The sequence below is a fragment of the Nicotiana tabacum genome, chromosome 15 (assembly GCF_000715075.1).
Source record: "Nicotiana tabacum cultivar K326 chromosome 15, ASM71507v2, whole genome shotgun sequence".
Lineage (NCBI taxonomy): Eukaryota > Viridiplantae > Streptophyta > Magnoliopsida > Solanales > Solanaceae > Nicotiana > Nicotiana tabacum.
Window position 1 is genome coordinate 80,808,262 of NC_134094.1, and position 14,705 is coordinate 80,822,966.

At 35.6% G+C, this 14,705-nt stretch overlaps 1 protein-coding gene across 3 annotated transcripts; it reads right to left on the bottom strand.

Annotated features, from left to right (window-relative positions):
- Nucleotides 1–2,456: 2,456 nt before the first annotated feature.
- Nucleotides 2,457–13,647, bottom strand: LOC107830964 (shaggy-related protein kinase NtK-1). Of its 3 annotated transcripts, XM_016658665.2 has the most exons (14): nucleotides 13,446–13,573; nucleotides 12,637–12,769; nucleotides 11,541–11,657; nucleotides 11,333–11,425; nucleotides 11,139–11,198; nucleotides 10,788–11,060; nucleotides 10,415–10,489; nucleotides 6,903–6,959; nucleotides 6,658–6,798; nucleotides 6,517–6,567; nucleotides 4,142–4,237; nucleotides 3,964–4,047; nucleotides 2,893–2,995; nucleotides 2,457–2,812 (listed from the first exon to the last, which is right to left on the bottom strand). In XM_016658665.2, the coding sequence occupies exons 3-14, from the start codon at nucleotides 11,652–11,654 to the stop codon at nucleotides 2,730–2,732; spliced, it is 1,230 nt and encodes a 409-aa protein (XP_016514151.1). In that variant the 5' UTR covers nucleotides 11,655–11,657; nucleotides 12,637–12,769; nucleotides 13,446–13,573; the 3' UTR covers nucleotides 2,457–2,729. The 3 variants fall into 3 exon arrangements, with proteins under 3 accessions (XP_016514151.1, XP_016514150.1, XP_016514148.1); XM_016658664.2 differs by lacking the exon at nucleotides 12,637–12,769 and having other exon boundaries at nucleotides 11,541–11,699; nucleotides 13,446–13,647; XM_016658662.2 differs by lacking the exon at nucleotides 12,637–12,769 and having other exon boundaries at nucleotides 13,446–13,645.
- Between the last annotated feature and the right edge of the window lie 1,058 nt (nucleotides 13,648–14,705).

A 14,705-nucleotide genomic window follows, 5' to 3' on the forward strand; every position in this document is an offset into this window, starting at 1 on the left:
GTTTATTTCCCTTTATCTTATTTGTTCTTCTTCTCACTATTCTCATTCTCATATTCAAGAATATACATATTTCTATTTCTCCATACCATTTGTATCAAATTATATCACATATCCTTAGAACCATACATAAATTTAACTCTATCCAATTTTTCGGGTAAACAGACCATTTTGGGAGAATCGTGGAAAACTATACGTTCTTGATTTTTCCTTGAAAATGTCTAATTTCGAAAAATCATACATGTAATAAAGAGCTTTATTATTCGAGTTAAACTATTACACAATAACTGTGTAGAGTTTCCTACACAACCAATTAATTATAATACAATAAGAAGTTATTTTCAACATTTAAATAGGCAAGTAACGTATTATAGTATTAAGAATTCTTACATTGTCAAGGATAATTTAACTGGTTGTATATATTGCTTACCCTACTTGCAAGGTTGTCAATTCGCCTTTGCTATAGAATATTAATTTCTTTGTATTGCCAGTGTGGGAAAAGTTAAACTTTACTAAATAATACCTAGGGTTAGGGATGTACAAAGGAAACCGACAAACCGCATCAAATCGATAATTCGAGTCAAACCGAGAAAAAAAATCCGACTATGGTTTGGTTTGATTTAGTTTGGTGTTAGAAAAAAAAAACCGACCATAATTGGTTTGGTTTGGTTATAACTAAAAAAAATCAAAGCGAAACCAAATCAACCCAACATTACATGTATACAAGTTTTAAAAATATTTTATACATAAAAATAATTATTGTAATATAATTTATAAATATTTTTTAAACTTTTTCATAGTTCTCTCTTTTAATGTATTATTTCAAGCTTGGACTTAGAATTTTTGAATGGTCAAATATGTTTTATAGCTCATAAAAGTTAGTGAATCAAATAATGTCCAAAGTAAAATCAAATCAATAAAAATGCTAACAAAAAAATTCAATTCAATACTAAGAATGACAATAGTGTTGGATATTTATTTTCTTAGTTTTTCATTACTTTAGATAGTGAAAATGCATAACTTGCTTTTAATATTATTTAGTCAATGTAATTAATACTTAGTACTTATTATTCCTACTTATTTTAACACGATTTAGTACTTTTAGATTATATTTATTTTTGTTATGGCATATTAATTAGCAATATTTATTTTATGTGATTTGTTGACTATTTTAATATAATCATGATTCATCTCATATAATTTTATATTATTTTATTGGGTAACATCTTATATAGTTTTATCCTACTAGGACCTAAGAAATATTAGAACACAAATTATAAATTTTATGCTATGAAGATTTTGTCGGAAAAAATCTGAAAAATTTAAGAAAAACCGAGATTGAAAACCCTGACTTTTGTTGGTTTGGTTTGGTGTATAAATTTAAAAATCCGAGACAATTGATTTGGTTTGGTAATTGAAAAACCCGAACCAACCCGGCCATGTACACCCCTAGGTAAAAGGAAAGTAACAGTAAGGTGGTACTCTCCAAGAAGTAAGTATTCAATTATTTGTAGGTGACGTTTAAGTTACCTTATATAACTTTAAATTATTTATATAAAGATATAAGAACTAAGGTCGGGCATGTAACAAGTGAATAATGAGTCATAACCCAAAAGTGGTGTGTGGGGATACACGGACAAGAAAAGAATGAATCATGAATCATAAGTGGAGATAGAGGTTCATTTTTTTACCACAAAGAAGATAAGAGTATATTAGTTAATTCCCATGAAACAAGAAGATTTAATATTATATGTGTTCTTTTTATTTTTCTGATTTTCCATCCGACACTCATTTTGGGGCCGGATTAATTCGGATTCGCAGGGATAAACTGTTTTCTATTAAAGAAGACTCTATTACCAAGTCTTGAACATAAAACATACTTGACAATCCACCATAACCTTTGGCGGTGATATGAGTTTCCTTTTCTTAATAATTCAAAGTTGCGCATTTATCACCGGATTTTTGTTTAAAGGGGGACAAAAAACAGACACTAACTTACCAATCAAGTGACTGAAAAATCCGGACAAGGTCATCTGTGCAGTACCATTTTGTAACACTCCCTTTTATCTCATCCAACCACATACACTTGCATTTCCATCAAACTGTTAATAAACAACAACCCAGTAAAATCCCACTAATGGGGTCTGGGGAGGGTAGTGTGTACGCAGGCGTTACCCCTACCCCGAAAGAGTAGAGAGGCTGTTTCCGAAAGACTCTCGGCTCAAAAAAAAAAAAAAAGACAAAAAGACAAAAAGGAGACAATATTAGTATCACAACAACAATCATAGAATAAATAGAAACACCATGAAATCCAGAAGAAGGATGCCGGTATTGTCGGATGATGTGCTCGATGCACATTCCAAATTGGTTGATGGCTTACACAAATCAAACACCAGCCAAACCCCGAGATCTGATGGTTATTTTCAAAAGTCACATGCTCGAAAACAGTGTTTCAGCCGTTGCACTAAAAATCACTTTGAAATTTCATCATAAAATAATAGTAGCTCATTCAGAAAGCAGTCCATCCTTAACCACATAAATGTAGGACATAAAAGGAACAGGGTGAAAGGAATACATGTTGGAGGTAAGGAATGTTAAAGAGCACCTTCCTACCACTGCTTTTACAAAATAGGATAATAATACAAAGAGATAACTGGTACATGTGGGGAGCAAAGGGGAAAAAATGGATAACATAGCTTACACTTAAATTATATCTACCGTACAGTGGGAACTCATAAACCAAGGGACGGGCACTGTTTTCTGGCATGCTCCGGAACCAACTTCAATAGAGTCTCTGCAGAGACACCCTTTAACTCTGGCAAAAGAGGTGTGGGTTCAATATTTTTAGTTGTGAGAGGAAAGCTCATTTGAAGGAAATTTTTAATAATGACATACCATGGGCCTTAAAGTTAAACAAGGGAGGAAGGACACGGCCATTTGGGAGGCGTGTATTAGGATCACGAAGCTCATCGAAGAAGGCGTGGGTCACTGCCTCTAACTGCAATCAAATCATTACATTCTATCGCAACTTAAGAAGTAGACAACAAGTAATTAAGTATATTCAAATGTCAGCCACAAATAAGAATTGCAAAGCAACATCACTTTCCCAAATTTAACCATCTCCAAGTAACTGAGACGATACTACATAGTCATAACAATACCAAATCAAAATTTATATGGAATGGCCATTATTCCAAACAAAGAAAGCAAAGAGATATATATGTACCATTGACAAACTTAAAACCAACTTCACTTTTCCCTTAAATATAAAAGAGAACTAATGCCACTCAAATAGAACAAGACAATCCAGACTAAATAACTCACAAACCATTAACTCACTAGCTATCTTCAGATCCTGAAAAGCATATTCCCTTTTATTAACAATCTACAAAAAACATTCATGGAGTGCTGTGTGTAAAAGCTACTTACGTCGCCTAAAACTAAGAATTTGTATGCTAAGAGAGTATCAAAATGAGCAAGGTAGAAAGGGTGCTGACGTCGCCTAAAACTAAGGCCCTTCAGAACCTCAAACAATTACACATTATACTGTTATTGGCAATAAAGCTAAAATACGTAATAAACTGTGCCAATACAGAAGGAAAAGGAAATTGGATTTCGTTATTTAAAAAGTGATATGCTCCCAACAATAATAGCAGCCTCTCAAACACCACACGCACTGCATCTGTTTAACATTTCCAGATATTGTTAGTTTTCAGCCCAAAGTTTTAGAAAAGTTCCCCTACACATGCACAGATTTAAGAGATGAGAGGGAAGAATGGCAAATTTTGGCGAGCAAAACCGAGGTTAAAGCATTTGTGAACAAAAACGTAACAGCTGATGTTTAGTCATTTAGAAGAACATGAAAGCACATAGACAACACCAGAGATGCAAAAGATGACCAATCTGTTATCACTGGGCCCATAGCTGCATATAAACTACACTTTCAATGATAATTAGCATACTTACAGCAGAGCAACGCAAGTTAGGTGAGTACTGCAGTAGTCTTGAAACCAGATCAACAGCTTCTGGAGGCATGCGCTTATGAAATATCTAATATTCAACCATTAGAATTGACAAGATGCCCTATAGATACTTGATACTGCTAGAGAGGGGATGGTTCAGTAAAAACTTGTATTTCAAGTACCTTGTGCCACGGATGAGCTTTAATTTGGGGGAATTTGAACTCATTATAATTTGGATTCATGCATTTAATTTCTTCCCTTGTAGGAGTACCCAAGACCTGTAAAAGATATTAGGAAATTTGGGGCCAACGGGTCAGGTTTATCCCGGTCCAAAAGATGATAAATTAAATGTCACTTTCATGCAAAAGATGGCATCTTTTGGGTCATGTTTACCAAGGACAATAATGGAAATATCAATTATAATAAACTTGTCTACCACCAAACAGGGACTCTCCTTTCTTTCTTTGGCAAATCATTGAACTCGTTTTACTAACAATGATTAAGAATATGAAATCATTACGTCAAGTGGAACAGGAAAAGGAATGTCTAATGCAACAAAACTGGCTCTCAGCGTTCAAGAGGAACTCCACTTATGGATTACAACCAAGAATCTGAATCAGTAAAACAAAGTGAACTTGACACAGATTCGAAAAGCAAATTCATGACAAATACCCAAGCAGCGGCCAAAACCACTTGCCTTTTACACACTATCAGATCAGAACCACATAATTCCAGAAGCATACAGTCAGAAGCCTTGTCTAAACTGTAATTTGTTGGTAAGAGTATTCTGCCATTTCTCAAGGATATTAATTCGCAATAATCATAAATTCAAGGCTGATCACGTTTTGAAAAAAAAGGATTTCGCTTTAAAATTATCAGGTAAAAAACAAGTCAGAAAGCACAGTTCAGGCTGAAAACCAGGTTCACTTTGTGTGTCCAGGGATAGATTTATAGCCTAGATTATAGTGCACGTTAACTCATGGTCCTTCCATCAAATTAGGTATGTTATGTACATATTTCCTAGAATAGATCTAACATTAAGGGTGCGTTTGGTATGAAGGAAAACATTTTCCGGAAAATATTTTCCAATTTCCCCATGTTTGGTTGGCTTAAATGTTTTGAAAAATATTTTCCTCGTGAACTTATTTTTCTCCAAGTGGAGGAAAATGTTTTCCCTATCAAAAGAAGGGAAAACATTTTCCAAAACCCCATTCCTACCAATCCACCCCCACCCCTACCCTACCCTACCCTACCCTACCCTACCCTACCCCCACTCTAAATTAAAATATTATTAATAGTACTTTCTACAAGTGATAAAATCACTCATTTTTCATGAAAACATTTTTTACGAAAACATTTTCCTTCATACCAACCACACCCTAACTGATGGCCGCCATGCTCCAAAAGGGCTAAATGGTGCACTTCGTGGGATGCTAGGTTATTTATCCAGAGGATCAGAAATCTATTCTCACTTAATACTTTTTGTTCCGTTCTTTTTCTCCTTCCTTTAGTTTCGAACCCTAGCCCCGTTCCCCACTTTCAGTCCTTCCTAAACTCATTCCCAGTACTTCTTATTCTCCCGAATACCAATTTGTACTAAAGCCCCAATTTTGATTTCATGTCTCTCTTTCATATGCTCTAGAACCCTTGTTCTCAAGAAGATTTTGCTCTCAAACCCATGAGCTTACACTCTCAAGCCTCAAGAAGATTTTGCTTTTACAATAACAATAACAACAAACCCAGTGAAATCCCACTCACCCCTACCTTGAAAAGGTAGAGAGGCTGTTTCCGGTAGACCATCGGCCCAGGACAAGATTTTGCTTTTAGGTTAAATTTATTCCCTTCTATTTCAATATTTGATGAATTATTCCTCAATTTTGCATCTAAGTAAGAAGATTGGCTTTAAATTTTTCAAATTTTAGTGAATGATTCCTTTCCTACAATTAAGTTGCTACAATATTGACTTAAAAAAATTCAGCTTGCTAAGCTTGGTCCACCAGTTTGTTTTAAGTGGCTTCTCTCTTTTGGTTTTGTTTCTAACAAAGGTCCTTTATTCTAGAAATTTCAAGATTAACCCATATACATTGATATAGTTGCACTTGGCAGGACATTTATTTGTTCTCACTAGACGTAGTGGTGCGTCCATGTTCATGAAATCCTAGATCCACCTCTGCGTGTGTCTATATTGACCTTAGCAACTACATTTTCTTTTGAACTCCCTCATACACCAAAATGAGAACCTTAATTGTTACATCTCCTTCCCATAATCTAGTTGATAGGGATTGTACAAAAAACCCAACCAGGAAAAAGTGGCTTCTCCCTTATAAAACTCACTTGCAAAAAAAAAAAAACCATCAGATGGTAACCACAAATTCAAAGGAAGGTCATCCCAAAATATTGCGAGTTTGCCAAATATACAGAAGAGCGAAAGGACAAATATACAACCCAAAAAGGGTGAAAACACTCAAAATAACAGCAGAGATGGAATAGACCTGAACAAAAAGAAGTGACAGAGACAGCAAATGGGCTGATCAAGATCAAGAAAAGATGAAATTACCTTAATGATCTCAACAAGCTGATCAACTCCACTTTCACCCGGAAACAAAGGCTGAACGCAAAAAATAAACAATCAAATACAAAGCACAGACCACATAGCATAGAATAAATTGTTTCTCATTAGACGAAAGTAACATCCTACCTGCCCAAGAAGTAGCTCAGCTAGAACACAGCCAGCAGACCAGATGTCAATAGCAGAAGTGTACTCTGTTGCTCCAAATATAAGTTCAGGCGCTCTATAATACCTAGAGCAGATGTAAGAAATATTTGGTTCTCCTTTAACCTTCCAAGAATTCAGAAAGAATGAATAAAAATCCAGTCACAGAATGCACAAAAGAGCCCAATTTAGTAATGTGGAAGAGAGGAAGAAGGAACATGTATACACACCAGAACTTTAGCACTTCCAAAGTCACACAATTTAACCTGGTGAGTATGTGGATTCACCTGCAAAAGGAGTTAAGACCTTGGTCAGTAAGTATGCTGAGAGAAAATGCCAAATGGAAAGGGGCAGAACTTAATTATGCTTGATAGCAAATGAACCTAACTGTGAAGAGCAATTGGTCACACCACAAGCAACTGAGAGTCTGGGAGTGGAACCACCAGCAATGAGAAGTCAACCGAGCCCAAGTAAACCATTTCTTTCAATGTGTATAGAATAATTTTACATCACCCGCTGACTAATTAAGACAGTACGGATGCCAGATGCCTTGTTATATTTGATATATCACTTGAATACTTTTTTCTATTCTTCTTGCCAATTTTTTTTTCCAGATTGCCACCTCTAGAGAAGCCTATAAAGGACAATCTCTCAGAAGGGATGGAAATACTTGTGGAGCCAAGTCAAATGTTTAGGATCATAAAAGATTAATCACCTACTAGGTAGAGCACAAGACCAATCCAAATTCCTAAAGAAAGCTCATATTAGTGACGGGAAAGACATTATCTTATATGTTAATTACACAAGATAAAAGGTAGAACAATGATGCTGGGGAATAAGTATTCCCTTATCTCTTATATATGGTTCATCAATCAAGTGGCAGTATTTGTTACTCTTTGCAGACCAATCAAATGAAAGCTTGCTTGCGGGCTGTAATGACCCAACCTATCTTTTTGAGTTTTAGCACCTCATTCCTTGATTTGAAACTCCACATAGGTTTACAGGATGTTTTATGACTTGCGGCCGTTGCGGGTAGGATGGTTTCGATCCTAAAGGACTCGAGGAAGATTCGGAATCATGACATGCTACTTGGAGTTTAAGGAGTTTTAGTAGCAACTTTACCCATCGATTTTAGTATTTGCACTTTGGTTCATTTTTCGAGACCTTGGATAGGTCTGTATGGTGTTATTGGACTTGTGGGAGTGATTGGGTTAGGACCCGCGGGGCTCGGGTGAGTTTTGAAGTGTTGGGAGCAAGATTGAAAAAAAAAATTGACATCTGAAGCAGGTTGTGGTGCGGCCAGCAGTGCAGCCAGCACTATAGGAGTGCGGTCCGCACCACGGTCCGCACTTCTGATCACTGAAGCTGCATGTCCACATTTCTCTCGGTCAGTGCAGCTACCATTGAGGCCGCAATGGAGGAAGTGCAGTCCTCAATGGCCAAGTGTGGACAGCACTGCAGTGAATTTTCAAAAAGTATAAATATCGGATTTTGGTGTTTTTTATTTCATTCTTCACCATTTTGGAGACTTGGGAGCTCGAATTTGGGGATTTTTGACCTAAATCTAGATCTACAACCTTTGGGTGAGTGATTCTAATTTGAATTTATGATTACTAAATGAATCCAACCTTGAATTTGTCTCTTAAACATGAAATCAAAGAGGAGAAATGGGGTTTTGAGACCGAGATCTAGAATCACCTAAATAGAATTTTGGAATGTCCAAAAGGACTCTATACGAAAATCTAAGCATAAATTTAGACTGGGGAGGTTATAGGTCAATGGGTTTTGACTTTAGTTTCGAGGTTTGACCATGCAAACCTAGAGTTGAATTTTGGTTTTGACTTTGACCTAGGGTTAGATTTAAACTTTGAAACTGATTACTTTAGCCTTACTTAACCTTGTTAAGTATACTTTTGGCTAGATCGAGTTCATTTGACAGATTTGGAGCGAGAATAGGCAACTCTTGAAGGTTAGAGCTAGCCCGGGACAAAGGTAAGTTAAGACATTGACCTCAATCTCAATGAGGGAACTTTTCCCAAGTTGTCTTGCTGCTATATGCAACGTGTTTGGGGGTAACGTATATGCGAGATGACGAGCTTATATGCGGATGTCATGTACTTCCATGCTTGGATAGAATGATAAGCTTTGTATGCTTTACTTGTTTTACTTGCTTTACTTGTTGTATGACTACTTGAGCATCTTATTCATGCTAGTATAATATTATAGGAATCATCCACATGCTAGTTTTAACATTATAGACTTCACGGACTTGTTTTTACATAATTTGAATTGTCTAGTCATATACCGTCTTATATATGCACCTAGCATATAATGTTCTCATTATTTTATTTGAGATTGTTTATGTGAGTTGTTGAGTTGTGAGAGCGTGTAAATTCACACTCCAGTTGGGGTATCAGTTAAGGCATGTGGGGATATATGTTCGTGTAGGACGTGTGGATTCACGTTCCTAGTGCGTGTGAATTCAAAGTTCCTGGTGCATATGGATAAGGATCCATCCATTCATGAGTCGCCCTCTTATGTTTCTCTCTTGGTGGCGTACGCGCAGGTTTGATAGTGATGCCGTTGGTATTTGAGGGTAAAGGTGGAAGCTTTATTTTTGTTTAAGTGATCCTTTATGCATGCTTATGCATTCTTATACGTTGTACTTGTGCATATCATTTATATATGCTGATTAGATGCATTAGACAAGATAGGATGTGTTATATCACGTGCTTTATCTGTGCATATCTTTTATGCTATTTCCGTGCTATTCTATCGGTTATTGTTTCATCATATGATTGCACAGGTTGATAAAGTGAATAGCTTTTGACTAAACTCTCGCCAATACTTCGCTAGGGACGGACAATGATATTGAGTACGCGATGGAGATTACTTAGGGGTATTTACTCGAGACTAAGGGCGAGCTGCTTGATCGATCCGATGCCTTGAAACCACCTTCTGTTATCTATCTATTACTGTTTTCTAATGGAGAACAAAGTATTGTACTATGATTCAGACAGTTGTATTATTTGATGGTAGTAGCTCATGACTTAGTAATACCAGTTCTTGGAGAGTTGTATTGATATTTCCGCATTTGTATTAGATTTCAGACTTATGTATATCCTATTTACGCCATTTCCATTAGACTTTATCATGTATATAGTTTTGTTGTGGCTTATATTGTTGAATGGCTCGCCTAGCGGGTTGAGTTAGGTGTCATCACGACTAAGGTGGGATTTGGATCGTAACACCGACAAGAATGGCTCATGAGGAAAGAAATTAAGTCTCAAACTCCCTCAGATATGGTGATCAAATGACTTCCATTTCTCTCTTTGTATGAATTATTGAAAAAGGGCAGCCCGGTGCACTAAGCTCCCGCTATGCGCAGGGTCCGGGGAAGGGCCGGACCACAAGGGTCTATCGTACGCAGCCTTACCCTGTTTTTCTGCAAGAGGCTGTTTCCACAACTCGAACTCGTGACCTCCTGGTCACATGGCAGCAACTTTACCAGTTACGCCAAGGCTCCCCTTCACGCCAAGGCTCCCCCTCCTTGTACGAATTATTGAAAAGTATTGAAAAGAGTATCTGCAGTACATATTTGTTTTCATCCAGTGGGAAAATTCATTCACACTAAGATCCGTTATCAAGAAATTGCACTCCATATGTCATGCAGACTTAATATAACTAAACACAAATTAAAAGGAACGACAGCTAAAAGACTGATAGAGGCAGATATATATACCAAAAGATTCTGAGGCTTGATGTCCCTGTGGCACACTCCGATTGTGTGATGGATGTAAGACAACGCCCTGAAAATCTGCCAGACAATAACAGCATCTTATACTTTAGACTGCAACAGTTACTAAACTTCAAGAACCTCAAGTGCTTTGACAACATGGTAAATGATACATGTTACACAAGTTTCTCATCCAAAAAACATTGTTCGTTGAACCTTTCCAAAATTAGTCATCCCTCAGAAAACAGAAAAGATATGGAAATTGACCGTGATAAAATTTATATATTGCAACAGAACAAGTCAAGATTTTTCATCTAGGACAATGCAACAAGAAAAAGATATTAAGTTATATAACACACTTTAAAAACAAACACAATACCTGATATGTATAAAGCTTCACCAGTATCAATGGCATCCTTTGATTCAACTTATTGTAGTGTTTAATAACGCGATGGACAGTTTCAGGGACGTATTCAAGAACCAAATTAAGATATACTTCATCCTTCTCAGTTGTGGAAAAGAAGCAATGCTTCAGGCACACAACATTTGGGTGATCAAGAAGACGCATGGTCTGCAGCTCCCGGTTCTTATATCTCTTGTCTTGAAGAACCTTTTTGATAGCAACAGTTTCACCAGTCTCTAAGCATTTTGCCTGAGTAACCCAATGAGCAAAATCATGTGAGTAAATTGACAGGGATGGATGATGCCACGTTAAAGAAAATAATGATACCTGGAAAACTACTCCAAATGATCCTTGTCCAACAATACGTTCAGCCATATAACTGATAGTCTGCACCAAACCCACATCCCAGAAATAAGCATACCCATACAACAGACAAAAAGGAAAAAAGAAAAGAAGTTAGTACATATCATACGAAATTCTGAAACTACCAATTTGACTGGAAAGATAGATTGCCAGATTACCTGTTTAGGCTGACCATGTCTACCACCAGTAGTTGTCACTATTATATGGCCTGTCTCAGTCCCATTACCATCTACAATAGCTGCTTCGATTTCCTACACATGAAACACTTAAATCTGATAACAAATATTTTCAAAAGGAGAACCCAATGCCACTTGAAGAAACAAAAAGGCCAAAAGCATGGATGAAGAGGCTTTTCAATATGCAGACCTTATCATCCCTGATTCTCATGTCATTCATCTCCTCAGGCAGCCTATCTACACCAACATTATGGCTACTGGATTCTCTCAAACCGGATACAGGTGCTAAGCCTACTGAAGTCATTTCCTGAAATTTTGCGAACTATTATCACCTCAAAAAGTCATTCACCTGATCAACACGGCATCATAAAGTATCAGCTCTAAGCATCTCAAAACGTATGAATAATGCATAATTCCTTTCAGCCTTTAGATTAGTATATCATATAAAATCTACAACATCTGAGACAGAACCAGCAATCCAAAGTTGGATTTGAATGAAATTCATGTATTGATTTACATAGTTGCATGTACTTGCAACAATATTAGACATAATCAATTAGCAAGGTTATGTACTCAAATAGAAACAAGCCTTATGGGCTTTATCCATTTAAATGGATGTCCAGCTAGAGTCTTCTTGCCAGATAAATCCTTTTGTCCAAAGTGAAATCTTTACCGATCAAATAACTAAGAAAGAGAAATTAAGCTAGCTGGAATAGTTTTTCTTCTTTTTTTTTTAAGAAAGAAAAAGAATATTAAGCAAGCTAGAATAGCTGAAGTTTGTTGGCAGTTAAGAACAGGTTGACTTTGACCCTCCAACCTTGCAAGGAAGAAAGATCGGACGATACTCAATTGCTTCATCTATGTCACTCTCAAAGTCAAAAACTATCATATGATCATCTAGTCAGCAAAAATATATGGTGAAAATACAAAAATGAAAATTTCACTAGTTACCCTATAACTATCTCGGTAACCTCACTGTTGACCCAACACTAGTTACAGAGATGAGAACGTGATGAATTCCAGCAGAAAGTTTCCACAATACCTGTGGAAAACCAACTCATGGGATGAGATACGCACATGGCATATTATCAACAGCTACCGCGTGCCCGAGACAGCTAAAACCATTTAGACTCATAAATGCAAGATTCTTGTTCCGTTTCTTTTATCTGATTGCACAATGTCATCAATTTTCACACTTGTTTTTCTGCAGCGTTACGTACTTATACATTGAGCACCAGAATAGTGACTTTTTTTTCATATACTACTATTACAAAAGTGCACCATACCTTACAACAAGTAAAACCAGAGAACCATCACCATCTGCTTAAATTAAATTCCATTCGTACTGCCTAAAGAGTCGAGCAAACATCAACTCCACATAACAATAGTGTCTACTGTCTGCTACACCATAAGCACATACTACACCACAGAATAGCTCCGAATGAGAAGTATAAACCTTGCCAAACTAAATTTAAGAGACTCCATTAGGCATATTACAGCTAAGAGGCAACTTGAGATACAAAACCAGCTAGTACAATACAAACTACAGCTAGAAGATAACCGAGAATTTCACGAGGATTAGTGGCACACAATTCTAAACTCGGTAGGTAATGGTCACACCCCTCTACCTTTATCCACTTAAGTACCAGATTTTTGTCAGTTTCCAAAGAAAAAGAGAATATAAGGTAGAAAAATCAATATTCAAAGCTCATTAACGGCCGTCTATATAGATTGAAAATTAATGACGTCAAAAAAATTCTGTGCTGACAGACATTCTTTTAAGAAAAAAGTAGCTCAAATAATTAGCTCAGAGAGAAAGAGAAACATCAAGGAAGATAAATGCAAAAGACGACTCCAGAATAATGAATAAGAGAAAACGTCATTAAGGGAGAAAAATACACGCAGTTAATACAGCAATATCAAAGAAAACGAATAATCAAAAATTTACACAACGATCTAAGGAGATCCATATCGAAAGAAAATCGAAATAAATTCAAACGCAAAAGCTGTAAAATGGATCTGTAGCGGAAGAATAGAGAAATTAAACACTTCCAAAAAACCCAAAAAAAAAAAAAAGCAGAAATGAGAACTGTACCGATGAAATCAGAAAATCTTCAGGATATTGAGAATACACCGATCATTAGAGGCTCTCAGAGAAACAGAGAAAACCTGAAATCGAGAGAGAGAATCGCAGGGAAGATGAAAGAGAAAGGAGTTTTGATTTTTATTCTATTTTGGTTTTTATTTGCTTTTTGATGATCTATAATTTTTACTTTTGACTGATAATGGGGCAATGTGACAGTGAAGAAGTCTAGGCGTTATAAAAGAGAGTCCTTTTTTTTTTTATGTCATTTTTTAAATTTGACGTTTTTTATAAGAGTAAATGCCCTAAAATCTCTCTAAACTATCAATTTTTTATCAGATTAATACTTAAACTATTCGAGCAAAACCCTCTAAACTATATTGCACTTTATATTAAAAACCATTCATTGCATTTTTTGAGGTGCGTTTAGTACACGCTCCTAATTATCTAAAAAAATATGCCATGTAACACTACATGCGGCTATTTAACTCAGCCAAAAACCCGCCTAAACTATCATTTTTTATCATTTTCCTACTTAAACTATCTGGTATCCCTAAAACCCCCTTTAACTATATTTTTCTATAAATTAAAATCACATGTTAAACTTTTAAAGGTACGTCTGTCTAACTATATTAACTTATGGTTTGTACAAAGTTTTTATATAGTTTACTCATGATGTATTACTCTCGAATGATTGATTAATTCTAGGAGTTTTGGCCAAAATAATATCTAATGTATTGTGTTAATTTTAGGTTTAATTGTGATTGTATTTTATGCTAGACTCAAATTGATAAGTCCTTATTTATATTCACTTTGTAGAACAGTTAAAAAATAAAGGCATATAGTGTAGTATTTCTTAAAAGTCATCTTATATTACACAAAATAAAATTTCGCAAATAAAAAATCAATTACCTAACAATTACATTCTCTAATTCCATATTACATAAAGAAGATTTAAGAGATTCAACTTTATTATTTATAAGGTGTCGAGTTTAATAAGAAGATTTAAATTGGTATTCATCCAATAATATACGTAAGACATGAAAGAAGACTAAAACAAGAAATAGAATAAATAATTTCAAAGGAAACAAGAGAGGGAGAATTTTTGTCCAGAGTAAACCCATATGGAGAACTAAAGAAAAAAGGTTAAGAATGAAGAAGAGGTGAAAAACAAAGAAGAAAGGTGAAAAATAAGGAAGAGTGGTGAAAAATGAGAAAGAAAGATGGATATAACTGAAAGAGAATATTTAATAAAAAAATTAAATTTGAAAA

Coding starts and splice junctions, on each gene's coding strand:
- LOC107830964 (XM_016658664.2), bottom strand. CDS start 11,654: ATGACTTCAGTAGGCTTAGCACCTGTATCCGGTTTGAGAGAATCCAGT. Junction 6,799..6,902: donor TTGGAAGTGCTAAAGTTCTG/GTGTGTATACAT, acceptor AATTCTTGGAAG/GTTAAAGGAGAACCAAATAT. Junction 4,238..6,516: donor AGCTTGTTGAGATCATTAAG/GTAATTTCATCT, acceptor TATCTTTTACAG/GTCTTGGGTACTCCTACAAG.